General features: G+C 43.7%; 1 protein-coding gene and 1 long non-coding RNA gene across 4 annotated transcripts; one reads left to right on the forward strand and one right to left on the reverse strand.

The window, feature by feature from the left end:
* Window positions 1-1,527: 1,527 nt before the first annotated feature.
* LOC143819778 (uncharacterized) lies at window positions 1,528-20,481 on the reverse strand. The gene is made up of 4 exons (XR_013225084.1): window positions 20,361-20,481; window positions 18,934-19,014; window positions 8,850-8,980; window positions 1,528-1,749 (listed from the first exon to the last, which is right to left on the reverse strand). It is a non-coding gene; the product is annotated as an uncharacterized LOC143819778 (long non-coding RNA).
* On the forward strand, window positions 2,495-17,353 carry CHRNA9 (cholinergic receptor nicotinic alpha 9 subunit). Of its 3 annotated transcripts, XM_077301744.1 has the most exons (6): window positions 2,504-2,592; window positions 8,772-8,917; window positions 9,369-9,514; window positions 10,748-10,902; window positions 12,870-13,402; window positions 15,889-17,353. In XM_077301744.1, exons 2-6 carry the CDS (start codon window positions 8,851-8,853, stop codon window positions 16,455-16,457), a joined length of 1,470 nt encoding a protein of 489 aa, XP_077157859.1. In that variant the 5' UTR covers window positions 2,504-2,592; window positions 8,772-8,850; the 3' UTR covers window positions 16,458-17,353. The 3 variants fall into 3 exon arrangements, with proteins under 3 accessions (XP_077157860.1, XP_077157859.1, XP_077157858.1); XM_077301745.1 differs by lacking the exon at window positions 8,772-8,917 and having other exon boundaries at window positions 2,495-2,592; XM_077301743.1 differs by lacking the exon at window positions 2,504-2,592 and having other exon boundaries at window positions 7,439-8,917.
* Window positions 20,482-21,185: the final 704 nt, after the last annotated feature.

Here is a 21,185-nt window from a genome sequence, read left to right on the forward strand (position 1 = left end):
AACCAAATTCACATTTTAACCACCTTGACTGTGGAATGTGAGTATCGTATGTAAAGAGCTAATTTGCACATCAAATTGAGCAAGTCAACATTTTTGGAAAAGAGGCTTGGCTTTTTCTTTTCCTAAGTTTCAGTTTGCTGCATAGAGACACATTAGGCTCACAAAGGCTCTTATCAGCAGCAGAACAAAGCATCCCTCAACTCCATCACTCACACCCTTGTAGGTTTCAACCATGGATTTCTGGCTTTTCACATGGCAGAAGTACATAAAGCTTTTGTGAAAGCCTATCTAGAATTGCCATAATTTTTCTGGGAGGACTCTTATGCCAAGAAACATCCAGTCACAAGATATGGCTTTTACACAGCAATTGAGAGAGAAGACCAGTACTGTCAGAATTTGCTCCTTCTAGCCCAAGGGGCATTACTGTGCTGCAAATTAGTAGATAACAAAGGAGTTGAATGCAGTTAGCATAATCCCATTTAGAACTCTTTCTTCGTGCTGATTAGATCACACTTCAGAGATGCCATTTAGCAGGGTTTTCTAAACTGACATTTAGTGAATGGGTGGGTGGGGAGGATTGAATTAAATGTGTAAAAATATTTTGAAGGGTGTACATTGAAGCAACAATGGTCATTCCATCCTTCTGTCTTTACAGTTAATGTTGCAAATTATGTTACTCTATGCTTAGCCAGAAATAGTGAGAGCAACATTCTCATTTAAAAAATGGTGATTAGTTTACTCAGGGCAGACTGTTACGGACCACATTGCTAATTAGGGTCCTACATGAAGCACAGCGTTCAGCAATATGGGGGTAAAGACAAGGATATCAGTCACTTGTTTGTGGAAGCAGGTATAAATATCTGAATAAATACGTGTCATGGTGGAGGGATGGTTCTTCATATGGTAATATTAGTTTCAAAAGTTTTAAATACACTACAGTACCCTTATTTGCATATGCTTATTGATTGGCCATGACCAGGATGGTCCAGGCTAGCGAGCTCTTGGACATTCAGCAAGGTCACCCTTGCTTAGTATTTGGATGGGAGACCACTGAGGTAGGTCAGGATCACAATACAAAGGCAGGCCATGACAAACCACCTCTGGAGTCTCTTGCCCTGAAAACTATGGCATTGCCATAAGCAGGTTGCTACTTGATATGTTTACATGCACAGGCACACATAAATTTGCAGTGATTCCTCACAGGTGGCCTGCTAAATTCCATACAGGTAATATATCTTACAGAAAAAAGTTTGAGTCTTATTTGCAACCTTGAGAACAACAAAGTTTAAATCTGGGTATATGCTTGTTTTAAGTTGGTACACCTGCTTAAATATTTGACAGGCATTCAATGCACATAGTTTATTTTGGGGAAGATTACACTAAGCCTCCCCACTCTTCAAATATTGCTGCAAAAGAAAGTTCTCTGATGTATTCCAATTTCCAACACCATCCCTCATCACACCCTTCAGGGTTATTCCTACCCCATAAAAAGAATACAACACTAACTTTGGTAATTTTCTTAACTGTGTTTATTTATTGCATAAGATTTATTGCTAATCATTCAATTTTTTTTTCTCATTCCAGATTGTCCTACTTGTAGATGTCAAGCAAGCTACCATTACGGCTCTGGGCAGCTGAAGGCGGGGCACTTGTCTAGATCCAGCACTGCTGCGTCTAGGTGATGTTGAGTTCTCAGGGGACACCGTTGGCATGCAAGCTGCATGGTCTCCAGCATCTCTCCCCATCCAGCTATTTAGGTTCAGATAGCAACCATCAGTTTAACTTTTGTGTGTAGAAGGAAATTTTCTAATAGTTATTTTAGTAATTAAACAGAACAACCAGAGTACATGCAATTATTTGTGTTCATATCACACGCAATCTGAATCCAGATACGCATGCTGCGTTTACCTGCTTAACCAAGCACTCTTCTAATTTTCAGGATACTGAGACTTTACTAAACTATATTGAGTCTATCACTCAATATCCTTCATATAAAGCATGTAAAGGGCACTCCCTTCTTTTCTGTAACACAATTTCAATTACCTTTTATTTGTTAATCCCTCAGAGCTACTGCTAATCATTATTTTCTTTTGTTCCAGGTTGCCCTTTGTAGAAGCCAAGCCAGCTGCCATTTTGGTCCTTGGCTCCTGGAAGCGCTTAAATCAGTGGAGCATTCAAGCCCACTCCATGATGTTGAAAATATACAGATGGGGCTAAAGTTGGTTTCTTGCAGGGTGGCCATCAGGGATCAGGCCAGAGGTTTCTTGGTGGCTTTGAATTCTCAGCACCTGTCATCAGTCAAGATTTTTATCCATGGATCCCTAGAACCTGTCTTCACTCAAAATTCTCAGATACTTGGCTGGTCTTAAATATACCTCCAGAATGTTTCATTTTCCAGATCCCCTCCAGGACTTAATTGTTTCTCGCATGGTGATCACCTTCCATGGATGGGAAGATTTTAAAAGGAAAGGCTGGACTCCTCTTCTGGTGGGAGTAGTGGACATAGCATATGTACCATTTTCAATGACATGTCACATTCTAGGCAGCATTTACATTGACATTGTGTGCAGTAGAGTCCACAGGAACCAATAGGTAAAGATAACAGCATTACTGCTAAGCGCTTGATTCTTCTTAACACATTGTAGGAGGCAAGCCATTTTCCCCCTGAGCGGAGGACATCTTTGCTGGGTGTTAACACCAGCAATATGTCCTCTGTAACCTCAGGGAAGAAGGACCCTTCATGGAAAATGCCAATGTATGATTGCCATTTTGGCCCTTGGCCTCTGGAAGCCATGAGATTAGTGGAGCGTTCAGCCCATTCCAGGATTTAGAAAATATACAGATGGGGCCTGAGCCGGTTTCTTCCCGCTTACCTGGAAGGAGGGTTGTTGTCTGCCTGGCCTATTCTGAGGGGTCAGATCAGATATTTCTTGGTGGCTTTGGATTCTTAGCACCTGTCTTCACACAAGCTACCTTGGCCCAGATGTTTAATTTCTCAGATAACCATACAAGGACATTTCTTGTATGATGATTACCTTGCAAAGGTGGGGAGACATTCAAAGGAGAGCTGCACTCCACTCTTCATGGAAATGCTACCATGCCTGGTGGAAGCAGTGGACAGCGTGTGTATGAGTTTCTACAGCCGTGTCTTGTCCCGAGCTGCATTTATATTGGCTTGGGTTGCAGCACTAAGGGCAGATGAGATAGTAGCAGAAGATGGCACTTCTCTGAATCCAGCGCTACTGCATCTGAGTGACTTCCAGTTCTCAGAGGACATGATTGACATTCAGTTGCATGTATTCAGGGTTGGCTTGGAGGGAATAGAGTTTAATTTGGTTTGGGGGAAAGAGTAGTTGACAGTAGCTGAAGCCACTTTGAAGCCAGAGGAGTCAGCTGAAGATGGCACTTCTCTGGATCCAGCACTGCCGCATCTGAGTGACTTTGAGTTTTCATTCAGCTGCATGTTTTACAGGTTGTCCTGGAGGCATCATTCTTCAGTCCTCCCCCATATGAGGAACCCAAAGTATATGCTCCCTTCTTCGCTATATAACAATTCCAACTTCTTATACATTACTGTGTAAAAGCCATTGCTCATCATTCATTAATGTCTCTTGTTCCAGACTGCCTTCTTTGTAGTAGCCTAGCCAGCTGCCCTCAGCTCCCGGATACTGTAGGATTAGCAGAGCATTCAGCTCACCGCAGGATTTGGAATATGTACAGAAGGGGTGTGAGTTGGTTTGTGGCTTTCCAAGAAGAAGCAGGATTGTAGTCAGCCTGGCTTATTCCAAGGGATCAAATCAGAGGCACCTTGATAGTTCTGGATTCCCAGCACCTAACGTTGTCTAAGTCATCAGTACCTGACAGGACTCTCCTACATCTCCTGGATGTTTAATTTCCAGATCCCCCACAGGACTTTGTTGTTTCTCGCACAGCAGTTGCTTTCAACAGACGGGGAGACGTTCAAAGGAGAGGTTGGACTCCGCTGTCCATGAAGATGCTCTGATGCCTGTGGGAGGAGTGGACAGCATGGGTATGGTTTCTGTGACTGTTGTCTTCCAGGCGGTGTTTACATTGACATGGTTTGCAGCACTGAGGCCAGAAGGGATCGTGGCTGAAGAGTTCTCAGAAGACACCATGAACATTCAGCTGCATGTTCTTGGTGTAGGCCCAGAGACATTATCCCCCATTCCTATCCCAAAAGACCTGGTCAGAAGCTTCTTAGTGGGTTTGGATTCCCAGGACCTGTCTTCACACAAGATACCTGGGTACTTGGCAAGATTTTCAAACATTTCCCGGATGTTTAATTTCCCAGATACCCTTGAAAAAGGAAAATATTTAATTTCCCAGATACCCTTGTCATTTCTTGAATGATGATCACCCTGCAAAGGCAGGGAGACATTCATAGGAGAGGCTGCACTCCACTGTTCATGGAAATGCTATAATGCCTGGTGGAAGCAGTGGATAGCATGTACATGTGTTTCAACAATAATTTCCTGTTCTGAGCAACATTCATATTGGCGTGGTTTGCAGCCCTAAGGCCAGGTGAGTTAGTAGCTGAAGATAGCACTTCTCTGGATCCAGCACTGCTGCATCTGAGTGACTTTCAGTTCTCAGAGGACACTATTGACATTCAGTTGCATGTATTCAGGGTTGGCTTGGAGTGATTTGAGTTTAATTTGGTTAGGGGAAAAGAGTCGTTGACAGGACATGCACTACTATCTACAGTCATGTGTTGTTCTGGCCAGGGCTTCTTTGGCGGGGTTTCTGCAGCCTTGAAGCCAGAAGATGGCACTTCTCTGGATCCAGCACTGCTGCATCTGAGTAACTTTGAATTTTCATTCAGCTGCATGTTTTAGGGGCTGCCCTGGAGACATCATTCTTCATTCCTACCTCATACGAGGAACCCAAAGTGCATGCCCCCTTCTTCGCCGTATAACAATTCCACCTTTTTATACATTACTCCATAAAAACGATTGCTCATCATTCATTATTGTTTTTTGTTCCAGACTGCCTTCTTTGTAGTAGCCTAGCCAGCCGCCCTCAGCCTCCGGATGCCGTAGGATTAGTGGAGCATTCAGCCCACCACAGGATTTGGAACATGTACAGAAGGGGTTTGAGTTGGTTTGTGGCTTTCCAAGAAGAAGCAGGATTGTCATCAGTCTGGCCTATTCCAAGGTATCAAATCAGAGGGATCTTGATGGTTTTGGATTCCCAGCACCGAACGTCATCCAAGTTACCATGGTATTATCCAGATCCCCTCCAGGACTACATCGTTTCTCACACAGCAGCTGCTTTCAACAGACGAGAAGACATTCAAAGGAGAGGTTGGACTCCGCTGTCCATGAAGATGCTATGATGTCTGTGGGAGGAGTGGACAGCATGGGCATGCTCTTACTAAGTCTTCCAGGCGGTGTTTACATTGGCATAGTTTGCAGCACTGAGGCCAAAAAGGATCGTGGCTGAAGAGTTCTCAGAGAACTCCATGGACATTCAGCTGCATGTTCTTGGTGTAGGCCCAGAGATATTGTCCCCCATTCCTATCCCAAAAGACCTGGTCAGAAGCTTCTTAGTAGGTTTGGATTCCCAGGATCTGTCTTCACACAAGATACCTGGGTAGTCAGCAAGATTTTCATACATTTCCCAGATGTTTAATTTCCCAGATACCCTTGAAAAGTTTGTCATTTCTTGAATGGTGACCATCCTACGAAGGCAGGGAGACATTCATAGGAGAGGCTGCACTCTTCATGGAAATGCTATAATGCCTGGTGGAAGCAGTGGACAGCATGTACATGAGTTTCGACAATCATTTTCTGTTCTGAGCAATATTCATATTGGCGTGGTTTGCAGCCCTAAGGCCAGGTGAGTTAGTAGCTGAAGATAGCATTTCTCTGGATCCAGCACTGCTGCATCTGAGTGACTTTCAGTTCTCAGAGGACACTATTGACATTCAGTTGCATGTATTCAGGGTTGGCTTGGAGGGATTTGAGATTAATTTGGTTTGGGGAAAAGAGTAATTGACAGAATGTGACCCACTTTGTACAATCATGTGTTGTTCTGGCCAGGGCTTATATTGGTGTTTTGTGGAGCCTTGAAGCCAGAGGAGTCAGTAGCTGAAGATGGCACTTCTCTGGATCCAGCACTGCTGCATCTGAGTGACTTTGAGTTTTCATTCAGAGCTGCATGTTTTAGGGGCTGCCCTGGAGACATCATTCTTCATTCCTACCCCATACGAGGAACCCAAACTGCATGTTCCCTTCTTCCCTGTATAACAATTCCAACTTTTTATATATTACTGCATAAAAACCATTGCTCATCATTCATTAATGTCTCTTGTTCCAGACTGCCTTCTTTGTAGTAGCCTAGCCAGCCGCCCTCAGCCTCCGGATGCCGTAGGATTAGTGGAGCATTCAGCTCACCACAGGATTTGGAACATGTACAGAAGGGGTGTGAGTTGGTTTGTGGCTTTCCAAGAAGAAGCAGGATTGTAGTCAGCCTGGCTTATTCCAAGGCATCAAATCAGAGGCATCTTGATAGTTCTGGATTCCCAGCACCTAACATTGTCTAAGTCATCAGTACCTGACAGGACTCTCATACATCTCCTGGATGTTTATTTTCCAGATCCCCCACAGGACTTTGTTGTTTCTCGCACAGCAGTTGCTTTCAACAGACGGGGAGACATTCAAAGGAGAGGTTGGACTCCGCTGTCCATGAAGATGCTATGATGCCTGTGGGAGTAGTGGACAGCATGGGCATGCTCTTACTAAGTCTTCCAGGAGGTGTTTACATTGGCATGGTTTGCAGCACTGAGGCCAGAAGGGATCGTGGCTGAAGATGGCACCTTTTTGCATCCAGCACTGCTGCATCTGAGTGACCCTGAGTTCTCAGAGGACACTGTCCACATTAAGCTGCATGTTTTAGACATTGGCCCAGAGAGATTTGCATTCCGTTTGATTCAGGCAAAGGAGCCATGGCAGGGTCCTATTCTGGACCTATCAAATTATTTTGTTGTAAGGCCATGCAGAGAAAGACCTTTCTTCCTTTGTTGCAATAGGGGGCCCTTGACCAAGGGACAGTTTTTGGCAGTCTTGGATCCTGAGTCCAGTTCAGCTTACATTTGTTTTGGCTGAGTGTTCTCATAACTGCAGTATTATTCTGATTATCAGAACTGGTTCTGCATCTGGCAACTTGGCCAAACAGGCAATTCCCAAGGATAAATTCCAGAGTCTTAAATGAGAGTTTGCTTAGAAGATTTGCTTTTGCTCTATTTTATGCAGCCATTTTGTTGCATTTGTACTGATTTTCTAAGCCTAATATACTCGGTTGGTGAACAGAGTGATGATCTTTGTTTCTTTTTTGCAGTGTGGTGGTTTCCTTGCATGTTTTTACAATGGTATGTTGCTGAAAAGGTTTAATTTGTGTCACTACATGGTGATTTCTGTTATGCAATGCTGGGGAGAGAAAAACAGTGTTCCGTGAAGGGTCAATGTCACTGACCAATACATTGCGTGTTAGTCAAATAATTCATCACAAAATAGCTTGTAGTCTCATTCTATGTTAAATATCCTGACAGTCTTAATTCAAAGCTGATTTAGGCTTCGTTTGTTTCTTTGGGGAAGATACTGTCTTTATTGTTTTCAATGGTTTTTCTTGTTGTATTTATCTGTTTATTTTTTGCTTTCTTTACTGTTTTATTTATGGAGCAATAGTTTATTAATGCATATACATGGCAACTCTTTTAAAAACCTATTTATTTAATCGGGAAAACTCTTAATAAACTTTAATAAAGCTTAATAAACTTTGGTTTTATTAGAAAAATAGTTTCTCCAATGATACTTATAGAGTGCAGACTTTTTTTTCTCTTGCCCATTCCTCAGAGAGAAGAACTGCAGTTTTGTACCCGACTTGCTACTACTCAAAGCATTTTATAATCACCTTCCCTTCCTCTCCCCACAACAAACACCCTATGAGATAGGTTAGGCTGAGAGAGCTCTGAAAGAACTGTGACTGGCCCAAAGTCCCCCAGCTGGTTGCATGTGGAGGAGGAGTGGGGAATCCAATCCAGTTCTCCAGATTAGAGGCAGTTGCTCTTAACCACAACCCCAATCTGGTTATAGCTTACTGTCTTCTTAATTTGCACCCAGGACATCATAGTATTGTGGCATAACAGAGGAAAGTGGTCAGATCTCTTTTTCCTCCCTTCTCTCCCCTAGAGAGCTTTCCTGCACCGTTATCAGCTGCAAGTCACAGGATGCCACTGTGCAGAAATCCCCAGTGTTTGAGGAGTAAATACCAATAGCAGCTCTTGGGGTGTACTGGATCTAGGCCTCCATTTTATTTTATGCATTACTATCCCTCCTCACAGGGTGCTGATAATTTGGTACATACTACTCTGTAGCTCCCACTCTATCAACCTTTACTTATCTGAGATTAGCTTTGATTCCACACAAATCTCTTAATTCATTTTTCAGTGACAGCTTCACTGAGTAGTAGTCCTGCGACTAGGAAGTTTTTAAAAGACTAGGTTTAACAGCACCTGCCTGCAGCTTTCCTTATTCTCCCTTTACCATTCTAGCAGAACAGCTTCCTTGCGAGAGGTTCTTCATCCTGTCACTCAGAGACTCAGGTTACCAGTTGCGTAAAGGCTCTGCTTGACAGATCAAGAGGGTGCCTGACAGCCCTTGTAGCTTCTCAGCACAACCCAGCTGGGGCACATGGGAGGGATGCTTTAACCGTAGCACATCATCCCTCTTCCCCCACTTCTTTTCTCCCAGTTCAGGGGTGGTGCATGGAGGTTTTTCTTTGGAAAGGTGCTTGAAAATTCTCTCTACCCATGAACAACGTTTTCTCACCATGAAAGCTGGCTCCGGCATCCACATCGGCTGCCTCTACTTGGTTTCCTCAGCATGGTTGATTTGTGGTAAGATTTTCTCGATAGCATGCTGCGGGGAGGTGACTGGATCTCTTGGCCCCTGCCGTCCCCCTGAAATAAAAGGGGGTTGATCACAATGGTTGAAGAACCATGGGAGTCGGATTTTTGGGAGACAGAATACTCCGATCCTACCCTTCTTAGACACTACCAGTTGCTGCAATCCTGTGTTTGGAAGCTATGGGGATGAAGCGTTTGTAACATAAAGTTAAATGCTCAGTTTTTCTGTATATTGTATTTCCTTCAAACGTTTTTTGTTTCCATGCTATTCTGTTGCAAGTATGTTAAGATATCACGGGGACATCCAATCAATGCAATAGCCAGCACTTAATTTACTGTGATGTGGCTGGCAAGGAAGTCCAGATTAATATAATGGGTCAGGAATAAAATGGATGTAAATGCTAATACATCAATGTAGATCTGTATTTCCCCCCCTGCACAGGTGCTCATGCAGCACAAGGGAAATATGCCCAAATGCTCTTCAATGAACTTTTTGAAGACTATTCAAATGCTCTTAGACCAGTGGAAGATACGGACACAGTACTGAACGTCACCCTCCAGATCACACTTTCCCAAATTAAAGATATGGTAAGCATAAGTGCAGATTACACTGGTGAGCAAACGTCAGATTTTATGTGCCAATTTGTTAAAAAAAGTTTTCTGTTTTTGTTATTCACAGTTCATGCTTTATTTGGAGATCAAAAGATATCCTTTCACTTAAGTTACTCAATTCTCTTTCCCCAATATTTTACCCTAGTGTTTCCTGGTATAAATAAGAATTGTCTATTTTTTTGTAACAAGAGAATTCATCATAATTTAAAATAGGGATACATCAAAAGATAAACTTGTGGAATGCTGTTTTTCCTTTCTCCTTTGTCATAATTTAAAATAGGAAATACAACAAGAGATAAATGGTGTGGAATGTTTCCAATGGATAGCCTGGTTGGTCTAAAGTGTGCCGCCAGCACACAAAAGCTCATGATTTTAATAAATCTTTGTAGGTCTTAAAGGTGCCTGTGGACTCAAATTTTGGTATGGAGAGTTGTTTTTCCTCTTTGTCATAAATAGGGATACAACAAAAGCTAAACAATGCAGAATGTTGCATTTCCTTTCATCTTTGTCATAATTTAAAATAGGGATACAACAAAAGGTAAGCAAATAAAGGTAAATAAAATACATCCACTCCCATGCAACATAAGGTATGAAAATACCGTGTATTGGCTCAGATCGTTAATCACAGTAGGTCTGCCGCCCTTATGCTGGCTGCTGGTAGCTCATCATAGCCTAAAGACCTTTAAAGCCCTGCTCCCCAAGATATTGGGGTAATACATGGCATCTCCAAATAAAATGTAGGCGATGTGAAAAACCTCGGCTGAAGACCCTGGACAGCCCCTGGCACTCTGAGTAGACCAGGGGTAGTCAAACTGCGGCCCTCCAGATGTCCATGGACTACAATTTCCATGAGCGAATGCTGGCAAGTGCTCATGGGAATTGTAGTCCATGGACATCTGGAGGGCTGCAGTTTGACTACCCCTGGAGTAGACAATACTGACCTTTATGATCCAGTGGTCTAATTCAGTACAAGGAAGCTGCATGCATGTAAATGTGCATATAGTAGACTTCTGTTTGACCTGACATAACTTGCCAAGCACATTTCATAATCCCACTGCTGCAGAGCTATCCAAGTCAAAGTGTTTCTACAGACAAGCTCTCCTGGTCTCCACTCCAGTGTAAATTGACTTTTAGAAATACATCAAGTTTGGGGGGAAAGAACACTTAGTTTTAGTTACAGATGCATTTAGATGTACTGTCATTTTACAGGATGAACGAAACCAAATTTTAACAGCCTACTTATGGATTCGACAGACTTGGTATGATGCCTATCTGAAGTGGGACAAGGATAAATACGACGGGCTGGATTCTATCCGAATTCCCAGCAACCTTGTATGGAGGCCGGACATTGTGCTATACAACAAGTGAGTGGAGACACAGAGTGCTATGGAATGTGCAAGCAAGAAATTAGAATATAGATCAGTCTACTCTTTGCCCCCCTCACCCTTGAGTCTCCTTGCCCTTAGAATTTCAAGTTTTCAGTTTGTTATGGCCTTTTCTGGATAGCAGCCCTATAATGTGAACATTATGCCCTTAATTTTCACACTGGGTGCTCAGTAGGGAAGTAGTCATGGCTGCAGAGAACCATCACAGGTCCCAGATCTCCTCTATGCCCCATACCATCCTGGCTGAATTCAAATTTTATATGAAAACTCACATGACTTGCCAAGCTCCCTAGACTCCCACGGTAAACTGGGCCACCAGAATTATGTCCATCCACTGTCCCTGGTCTTTACAGCCCAGGATCAAATGTGGTGAAATCCCCACAGAAAAGATCCAAGAAAGAGATGCAGACAACCACCTGCTACCAATAGTCTTGGCTGCTGAAAGAATGATCAACTGTGCACAGCTTTCCCGAAACCTCTCCACAAAAACAGCACTAGCAAAAGCTTGTAAGTGGAAGGGCAGATCTGTAGACCCTAGAAAATCTGGAGCCCACAAAAGGCACAATCTGGAAACTTCTGCCTCAGAGCAAAGAGTGGTATTTTCTACATTGGGACAGGCTTGGGTAGTTCAGCCGTGGTTGCTAATACAGAGCAAGGACTACAGAACTTTCCCACAGCAGCTTTCTCTGGTAGTTCCTTTTAATTGCCAATTTAATAGCATTATATCCATGAAACTGTTACACCAGATTCCCCAAGTTCTCAGCTTTGATTCTGAAATAAATTAAGTCTCCAGTCTATCCCATTGTTAGGCTAGCGAGTCACACAGAAATTTTCCATATATCTTTACAAGGAAAGACTTAAAAAAAAAATCAAAGCTGGGAATTTAGAAAATGATGCATAATTTGGACTAATGGCATTATGCTTTTAAATTGCTGATTAAAGGGAAAACACCTCTGCAGTAGAGAGGAAATGGCTGCTCTATGCTCAGGGCCAGGAAACGCCATTTGCATCTACAACTATCTAGGACTTTGCTAGTACGTTTCTCATAACTTCAGAGTGAAGCAGGTCTGAAAGAGTGTCAGGGAAGCCCCAGGAGATACATGAATGCAACAAACAGTTAGCCCTGCATCTCAACAGCACTGAACCTGGGGCAATGCAGACATTTTTGCCTTACAGCAAGCATATGAGAGCATTTCAACAGGGGACATTTAAATCAGCTTTCCACCTTTTTTTCCTTCCCCATGTGAAGCTTAAGATGCTTCTCACAGGTGAGGAACTATGACTTTAAACTGTACACTAACCAGCATGCTCGTTCACACTACAGAGCAATGGTGAACTCCTATGAAGCAGAGACTGATGAAAGCTCAAGCCGGAATTCATTTTAACTAGTTCTTAACTGCCAATGGATTTATGTTTTGTTTTCCTACACCAACCTGGCTACCCCTCTAACACTCCAAATAAATCTCTGCTGCACGAACACACAAACGTTAATAGCTTCTGTAGAAGATTTATATCTGATTTCAGCACAATCAGGGCCCACCCCGGTGGGCAACTGCACAGCGTAGTATAAATACAGTAGTAAAAAAAAGGAGAAATGAATTTAAAAGCAATAGAGTACACATATCAGTTAAAAACAGCCACCAATTAAAAACATGAGGCAGAAAAGAGGAATTATTGAAGAAAGAGCAGACTCAACAACAATAACAAAAGCTCTTCACCTGCTGGCGGAAATCAGTAAGGGATGAACAGAATACCCAAAGGCGATGGGTTTGGACTGGAGGAATGGCATGGGTGTCATGTGTTCACATGGATAGGAACGTTGAGGCATTTGTAATCTGGGTTATCTCTGCATTACAATTTCAATTGAAGCCAAAACTACTTTGCCTCTTAGGGACGACAATTGCACACCACCATCTCATCAGTTTGTGTATTTTTTTTTTTTTTAGGGCCGATGATGATTTTTCCGAGCCCGTGAACACCAACATTGTATTGCGGTATGACGGAAAAATTACTTGGGATGCACCGGCTATAACAAAGAGCTCGTGCGTGGTGGATGTCTCTTACTTCCCCTTTGACAGCCAGGAGTGCAATCTCACCTTTGGTTCCTGGACCTATAATGGTAACCAGGTGGATATATTCAATTTCTTAGACAGTGGTGACCTCTCTGACTTCATTGAAGATGTGGAATGGGAGATTCACGGCATGCCGGCCATTAAGAGCGTGATCACTTACGGCTGCTGCTCAGAGCCTTATCCAGATGTCACGTTCACTCTTATTTTGAAGAGGAAATCGTCTTTCTACATTTTTAACCTCCTCCTCCCTTGCCTTCTGATCTCTTTCCTGGCTCCACTGGGATTCTACCTACCAGCAGACTCTGGAGAAAAAGTTTCTCTCGGAGTTACGGTTCTGCTGGCTCTAACCGTGTTCCAGCTAATGGTTGCGGAGAGCATGCCTCCTTCGGAAAATGTACCCTTGATCGGTAGGTACTTGCACCATTGGAAATGGTTTACAGGCAGCAACGGAGCCAATGAGCACTGTACAGGCGATGGGTGGAGATGCCATCTGCTAAGAAACAAGCGACCACTGTGCAGTTAATTTTTCTACCTAGCCAGGATGTTTGGACTCAGGTACAGGGAATCTTTAATGGCAGACACTAAAAGTCATACTGCAAGCAAACTGAATGGTTAGGTTCTCCAAAGTCTACCATATGATGGATACTTAGGGATGCAATGCACTTTTTAAATCAGACTGGGCAGTGGCTTTTGATTTTAAGCAAATCAACGTGGGCAGTCTACCCAGCTTCTCAGTCCTTTTGTCTCTTAGCTGACATAACGAAGCTCTAACAGCTAGTATTGGCTGTTGTGCACTGGACTGGAAACCAGAGGGGCTTCCATTTGAGTACCATCACCATTCAACTGTACCCTAAAGAGGAGATGACTGGGAGACTGGTCACATCAGTAAAGCATCCTTTTAGAATGGACCTTATAAAATCTTCTGGGTCATTTTGTTGGCTGTTCTGAGTAACTAGTTGATCCCACTGGCTAGTGGAAGACCACCCGTGATTCTGGTGCGGCACATGTTATTGTCCAAAAGCCATAGGTTTTCCCTGTAACTTAGTTTTTTCAAATTATTCTTTGCTCATTGATGGCTTTTGACAAGCACCACAAGATGGCCACTCGGCTGCAGAACGGGGCAAATTCAAAATGTTAAATAGGTATTGGCTCTGAAAGCTGCTACAGATTGTCCATCAAATCCACAGGTCAGACAGATCTTGGGAACAAACAACAGGGATTGTTCTCTCCATCTCACTCTGTGTGGGGCATTTCTAGAGAGAGAGATGGAGATATTTTTGGTGCAATGTCCCAAGGCACTTCTTACACTTTGCAAGTGAGAGTCTATAACTGACCCTTTCTCTACACTTAAAAGACCATTCCAAAAGTGACCTTATTAATGTCAGCAAAACGTTAATGATCCATGTGCAGGGGATTTCTAGTGGCGACCTAGTTTAATGCCATCTTGAAAACATCTGCCATGTACTGCCATTTACTCAGATATGGAACCAAAGATGCTCATGTTGTTTGCCCCATTTTTTTCTTGAAACAGCCCCAAGGTAGGTTAGGCTGAGAAAGAATGAATGACCCAACCCAACTTCCATGGCAGAGTGAAGATTCAAAACCATATCATTTATGTACTTATTTTATTTATTTACTAGCTTCAAAACCCATTCCTAAGCACGGGCCTTGAAAGGGCCCTCTCCTCTGGCCCCTGGCCAGGCAGCTTAATGTAGCTTTGGGCTGCAGCTCGCAGCCAGATCAAGTGGGGCGGGCCGGAGCTGGGCAGCTTGTGAGGAGGCCTGAGACAGAGCTCCTTAGCAGGCAATCAGGAGGCCGGGAGGCCCTCGTGAGCAGGCCCAGCCTAGCAGGCCAAGAGGCCCTTGTTAGCAAGCCCTCCACCATGACCCTTTGCCCAGGGCCCCCTCCCCTTACTTGCTGTTGGCTCCAGGCACTGAGGTACGTCTGAGAGCAAAGAGGCTAGAGTCCAGGCTGGAGGGCGGGAGCCACAGGGGCAGGGCCAATCAGGGCAAAGCTGGCTGCACCCTGATGGGCCCTATTCTAACTTGGACAGCCAGACATGTCCCACCCCCTAGGCTGTTTCATAAATATATAGAAGAACAAAAATGGATAAGGATTTTACTTGTATCCCACTTCTCTCCCACCAAAGCCCACCCAAAGCAGTATACATGATTTCCCCGATCTTAGACACTTTAACCATTACACCACTCTGGCTGATTGCTACAGTAGGAAAAGAAAGTGGGGTCTTTACTTGCTGGGAAACTCCCTTAGACCAAGCGTTCTCTGGAAAATACCCTGGTTAACCAGCTGCCACCACTCAGTACTTTCTGAGAACATCCAGACTGTCCCACTGAGAAATCACTCTTCCAGCACAGTACTAGAGCAATAACAAGAGCAGAAATCCTAGGAAATACTTTATAATCAACTATAAGACCGGGACCTTATGGAGCTTCTAAAGGGCCTGCAAAATAGCACTCTTCCACCAGGCAGTTGGTTGAGGCCAAGGGCTGCAGTTTTAGTTTATAATCAAGTATCGTCAACCCATCCTATCTAGCATATAGGCCAGACTCTTTAAAACAAACACACCAGACCTGAACTTTTCCTTGCAGTTACACAGCTGCTGCAGGGAACACCATCTTGAAAGCCTGCTGAACAATTTGGATCAGGATTGCAGGGGGGAGGAGGGGCCCTTTTCCCACTCTGTACACAACAATCCTGAGCTGAATTCCCCCCACCAAAAAAAAACTTTTAAAATTAAGTTCTCTGCAGTTGAACGGTTATAAACAATGTATTGCATAGTTTTGCCTCAATTTATGAATTTATGAAGCTGCTTCCTAAATTCAATTTCTGCTTACTAATCTTATTGGGGTTGTAATTTTTTTTTACATCACAGGTAAATATTACATTGCTACTATGACAATGATCACGGCGTCTACAGCACTGACCATCATTATAATGAATATTCACTACTGCGGATCAGGAGCCAAGCCTGTCCCACAATGGGCAAGGGTGGTTATTTTGGACTACATGTCCAAGATCTTCTTTGTTTATGACGTGGGCGAAAACTGTACAAGCCTGCAACGAGCGGAAGACCACGACTCAAAGCCGAGGAAAACCGATACGTGTCCACGAGAGGAAGAAATATACGAAGGGGGAAGGAGATCCCTCGTGAAGATCAAAAGCAACAGTAGCGGCCTCAGAAAGAAACTGCCTGGGGATGGGAACGAGGGATACGGAGCCCCATGTGAAAATGCAAGGGATATTGTCAGCTGCTGCTCGTGTTACAAAATACTGATTAAGAACATTGAATACATCGCAAATTGCATAAGGCGCCACAAAGCCAACCACGCCAAAGGAGTGGAGTGGAAAAAAGTGGCGAAAGTGATGGACAGGTTCTTCATGTGGATTTTTTTCATGATGGTCTTTTTCATGAGTGTTCTGATTATCGGCAAAGCGCTTTAAACTAAGCAGGGCTGCTGGTGGGATGCCTGTTCCTCAAAGGCTCCCGTGATGTGGTAGGAGGTCCCTGCAGCCAGTGGAAAAGGCTGATTATTTACCTCCTCACTCTTCTCCACTGGATAGGATGCATATACCGTATTTGCCAGCATATAAGACGACCCCCCCAACATCTCCACTCAAAATACAGTACTATGGGCCACTATGGACAGCTATGTCTATCCCAACTGAAGTGCACCCGGCGTATAGGACGACCCCCCCCCCACTTGGAGGTATGTTTTTCAGGGGGGAAAAGTAGTCTTATACGCCAGCAAATACTGTATTTAGGAGTTAAATTGCTGATCTTAAGCAGGCTTGGTTTTAGGTCAAAATCTCAGCAGTACTTACTTTCAAGCAAGTGAGTACAGGACATATTGGTTGCACGTGGTAAACGACCGAGGAGCTTGGAAAGGGAAAAAAAAGAAATTGTAGAACTTGCACACATCTAAGAAAAACTAGTGGTTTAATTGACAAAATGCTGGGCTGGGATTGGAAAGGGGCTTGGGTTCAAATCCCCATTTTGTGACCTTGTGCAAGTAACTATTTCTCAGCCTTGTCCTCCTATGCCCAGGCCTGTAAAAGATAAAATCACTGGATCCATTTCAACCCTGAGCTCCCCGGAGGAGAGAAAATATTATTTCTTTAAAGACTAATGAAAGGCCAGCAAACAGTGCTTAGGAGAGAATTGTGTATATAACTTTGCTGATATCTGGGAGTAATGTGTAATTAACAAAGTCCACCTTCGATGGTGATATACAACCTGTTTGACCATTCTTACATAAAACTTGCAAACAATGGCTTTGAGAAAGGAGTGTGTGAATCGGTTCATGGCTGTAATTCCACATACCTTCAAGCCCTGGCAGTGGGAATTTCTAGAGCAGGATGGCCAGACTGTGGCTCTTCAGATGTCCATTGATTGCACATGCTGGCAGGGGCTCATAGGAATTGTAGTCTATGGACATCTGGAGAGCCACAGTCTGGCCACCTTGTGTTAGAGCAAGCCACTTCATTTTACTGTACATTTGCCCAGTTCAGACTTTGCCCTGTCCATCCCAAATGTCAGTTCATCGCAATAAAAAATAGAATCTCTTAGATATAATCTGTCCTCCTTGATGCTTATCTGCACATCTACTTTAATCAGAACAAGCCCAATAAAAGATACCTAGGATGGAAGCCAGTGTTCTTCACTCAAGACTCAGATTCAAGCCCACTTTGCAAGGTGGGGTTTCCTGCCCTCTATTCTGCAGTTTGAAGTTGTCCATTTCTCCCCCACCGCATTGGATGATAAATTTAGAATTCAAAATGGCACCTGGCATTCTACTCATCCTCCACACCCCTTTCCCTCTGTTACTGTTCATCTCTATCTCCTGCTCTATGATCTGTGTCTTTTTGACCCCTACCACACAGCAGAGCTGATACACTCACAGGATAGGGGAGACGTGTGCACCATGGAACGAGGTGGGTAGACTGGTACGCAAATCCACCTAGCTTATTAGCATATGTTTCTTCTGTGTGCGGCTGCAAGCAAACATCTTTCCACAAACAAGACTCAAGCAACACCTTTTATAAAGCTCAGCTAAAATTACAGGCCTTATGGTGCAAGCTTTCTAGTTGTCCAGCATGCTTAGGGCGCAATTAGATTATCAGTGAGCCAGGCCTTGTGTCCACTGAAGTCAGCTAAGGGACTGCAGACACAAGGGGCTGCAGGCACAAAGGCCTGAACAATCTGTTTCCCCATTTTCTTCTGCTTAACATTGTGCCTGATGCAGAGCTCTGGAGATCCTGAAAGCTTGCACAATGTATTACTTAGGCAGGTCCTAATGTACGAAGTCTGAGTCCAATGTCACCTTTAAGACTAACAAAGTTTTAGACAAAGCATAAACTTGTGTTTGTCTTTAGATTTTACTAAGGCCTCACCTGGCTGCTTATTTTATTCATCTTGTTTATGTTACAATAACTCTCTCCTGTGTGATCTGCCTGGAAAATGCTTAGACTTTAGCGCCTGTATATTATAGGACGGCATCAGCTGGACTCAGCCCTCACCTACAAAAGTAAAACTGTGACCCAAGTGAAAAGCTGATACCATTATTAGGTCTATTTTGGACCTTCAATCGTGTATGGAAATGGCCAGAGTTATCTTTTGTCATTTTAGAAACCTTGTTACCTTAGACACCCAAATGCAAGGTGGCACCGCAAAGGGAGCCTGGTCAAGAGGTCACTCCATAAAACTAATTTTCATAATTGTTGCCGCTAATGGGGGTGGCTCAGGTGAAGCTGTAATTTAAGAGGTCCTGGAACTTAACTTCCAACCAACTCCTTTGTAGTTCTCGTTTCTCCCCACACCTTCACGCCCACACCAAAAAAAGAGAAAAAAAGTCATGTGTGGAAGATGATCTGGATGCTCCTGTAAATGATGCATAGAATTCTTAATGACGGGTTTTACCTTTTGTGCAGAATAATTCAAGGTGTAACCGTATCGGGCTCCTCATTCATAATACATCTGTCAAGAGACTGGGGTCCAACGCTGAAGGGACAGACAGACAAAGCCCACATTAAATGCAAGCTTATCATTTACAAGAGGTCAAAAAAGGTCAACTTCCCACACCCACAGAGGAATCTGACCCTTGCAAGAAGTACACCACGGCCGAACAGCATGTCTCACAGTATGCAGAAGATAGGAGTACTAGCTTTCCCAATGCCACCCAAATAAGATTATACCGACACATTCAATGTTAGATAATCAGGAAGAATCACTACACGGGTGCAGAAAACCTTGTCTTTACACATGAAAATAGTATTTATCCCACACAATTTGTTAATACGGTAACACATATATGTTCCCCTAACAATTTTACTGGATTTCCTAACCCACAAACGTTTACTCACATGCCTACCTCCCCACTTCCACAGACGACAAAGGAGAGAAAAAGCATTGCCAACCTTCAGGTGGGACCTGGAGATCTCCCAGAATTACAGTGCATCTCCAGATTGCAGAGATCAGTTCCCCTGGAGAAAATGGCTACTGTAGATCCTATGGCCTTATATCATACCAAGGTTCTTCCTTTTCCCAGAGGCCACCATCTCCAGGATCCGCCCACAACTGACCACCCTTGGAGGAAAGGGTTTGGGAAGTTTCCCTACCTGAAGGTTTGAAGAAGAAGAAGAGTTGGTTCCTATATGCCGCTTTTCTCTACCCGAAAGAGGCTCAAAGCAGCTTATAGTCGCCTTCCCTTTCCTCTCCCCACAGCAGATACCCTGTGAGGTGGGTGAGGCTGATATCACTGCTTGGTCAGAACAGCCATGGCGAGCCCAAGGTCACCCAGCTGGCTGCATGTGAGGGAGTGCAGAATCAAACCCGGCTCACCAGATTAGAAGTTCGCACTCCTAACTGGTATTCCAAGCTGGCTCTCTAAGAGGGTTTTTTGTACCCCACTTTTTACTACTTGAAGCAGTCATAGCAGCTTATAATCACCTACCCTTCATCTCCCCACAACAGACACCCTGGGAGGAAGGTGAGGCTGAAAGAGCTCCAACAGAACTGTGACTGGCTCAAGGTCACCCAGCTGGCTACATGTGGAGGAGGGGGAATAAAACCTGGTTCTCCAGGTTAGGGTCTACTGCTCTAAGCTACTACACCAAGCTGGTTCTAAGTAAGGAACAGTCAGTAAGGGTTGCTAACTGTAATAAAGGCTATTACAGAAAACCTGTAAATGAAGCATGCTTGAATATGCAAAATGGATATCCATTAACTACCAGCAGAAACTACCCAACTAAACCAAATATATAAACCACACATATAACCATAAAGACAGGATTCATCAATTGCTCAGTTTAGAATTACATTTAAGCAAATAGTTCTCAGGCCTTCACCTCCTTCCAAGGACAGCCTCTCCGGACAACTGGGAAACAGCTTCTGATTCAAAGGCCCTGGAAACTGGAGCAACCTCTTCTGCAAAACGGTTCCTGGCAGACTTACAGCAGTTTTGCAGCACTGCCGGTCCTTTTGAGGGCTGTTAATTAGGCACAGGTGCTGGTTATTTGTCTTTGTCTGATCTCACAGGTGAATAAGGTCTTCTAATTAGCACACCTTGCCCTCATTCTTGATGATTTTTAGCTCTTGACGTGTCTGGATCAAATGTGTCTGTTTTGTCTGGAGAGAACTGCAGAGTCCGAGAGGCAAAACAGGCCTCTGGGGAAATCCCACCCCCTTCATAGAATTTTTGGTCTGTTGTTATATTACAGCATTCTCATGCTAAGGAAGACCCAGCTTTCCTTGCACACATAAAAGTGATGCCTCACAAGCAAATCAAACCTAGGAGCAGCTCCTAGAAACACATATGTACAAATGTAATTAAACCTTTTCTCAAAGTCAGGGAAAAGATGGCAGTTTGCTAGGCATTAGGCTGGTGAGAGGAATCAAAGTTCAGAATGGATTATCATGAGTTTGGGAAACTTTGAGGAGCTGGCTTACTAAATGCCAGCATTATGAAAAACCAGGCTTAGATGGCTAACTATGTTAGGAATGTGCTACCATTATCTGTAACAATTCTGAAATTAGATTCAAATTAGTAGCCGTGTTGGTTTGAAGTAGCCCAATAAAATCAGAGTCCAGGAGCACCTTTAAGACCAACAAAGATTCATTCAAGGCCTGAGCTTTCGAGTGCAAGCTTCCTTAGTCTGACGAAGGGTGCTTGC

The sequence above is a fragment of the Paroedura picta genome, chromosome 10 (assembly GCF_049243985.1).
Source record: "Paroedura picta isolate Pp20150507F chromosome 10, Ppicta_v3.0, whole genome shotgun sequence".
NCBI classification, from domain to species: domain Eukaryota; kingdom Metazoa; phylum Chordata; class Lepidosauria; order Squamata; family Gekkonidae; genus Paroedura; species Paroedura picta.